Consider the following 655-nt stretch of genomic DNA (forward strand, 5'->3'; position numbering starts at 1 on the left):
AGCATGTGCGGGGCCCCTACAAAGAGAGCCCTAATATGAGGAAGTGCATGGACTAAACGTGTAACGAATCCAGAACTCAGGGCTTAGGGTTTAGGGTTTAGGGTTTAGGGTTTAGGGTTTAGGGTTTAGGGTTTAGGGTTTACGGTCTGGGGCTCTGGTGTTGCGGCTGTTCGAAAGGCCTGGGGTTCAGAGGTCGTCGGCAGCGACTGAGATCTTCCCTCTTCCGCCATTGCCTCGTGCTGCATGCAAAAAGCAGGGTTTAGGGTTTAGGGTTTAGGGTTTAGGGTTTAGGGTTTGGGGGGTAGGGGGTAGGGTTTAGGGTTTGTGACTCGACTCGTACGTGTCTCTTATCGACGAAGCAAATGAGGGTTTATAAAAACTGCACACAACCCTCTATCTATACTCTAAACCCTAAACCCTAAACCCTAAACCCTAGAGTGTAAACCCCAAACCCTAAACCCTAAACCCTAGAGCCTAAACCCTAAACCCTAGACTCTAAGACCTTGCAGATGTTTTAAAATAATGAAACTGTACCTGAATTCCTAGAGAAGGCGGAGAGAAACGCAGAAGCTGCTGCTGTTGCTGCTGGTTGCGGTGTATGTACACCGCAACAGCAGCACCGCTCCCCAGCAGCAGCCTGGTGCCTCTCCCGGCT

At 50.4% G+C, this 655-nt stretch overlaps 1 protein-coding gene across 1 annotated transcript in view; it reads right to left on the reverse strand.

The window, feature by feature from the left end:
- Positions 1-230, reverse strand: part of EMH_0075970 (uncharacterized protein) — a gene marked incomplete at both ends in the record, with an annotated part of 2,042 nt that extends 1,812 nt beyond the window's left edge. The window contains one exon of the mRNA XM_013499674.1: positions 144-230. Coding sequence (XP_013355128.1) covers positions 144-230 — 87 coding nt within the window. The remainder of the gene's footprint in view (positions 1-143) is intronic.
- Positions 231-655: the final 425 nt, after the last annotated feature.

This window comes from Eimeria mitis, genomic scaffold (assembly GCF_000499745.2).
Source record: "Eimeria mitis Houghton genomic scaffold, Emh_scaff4549, whole genome shotgun sequence".
Classification (NCBI taxonomy): domain Eukaryota; phylum Apicomplexa; class Conoidasida; order Eucoccidiorida; family Eimeriidae; genus Eimeria; species Eimeria mitis.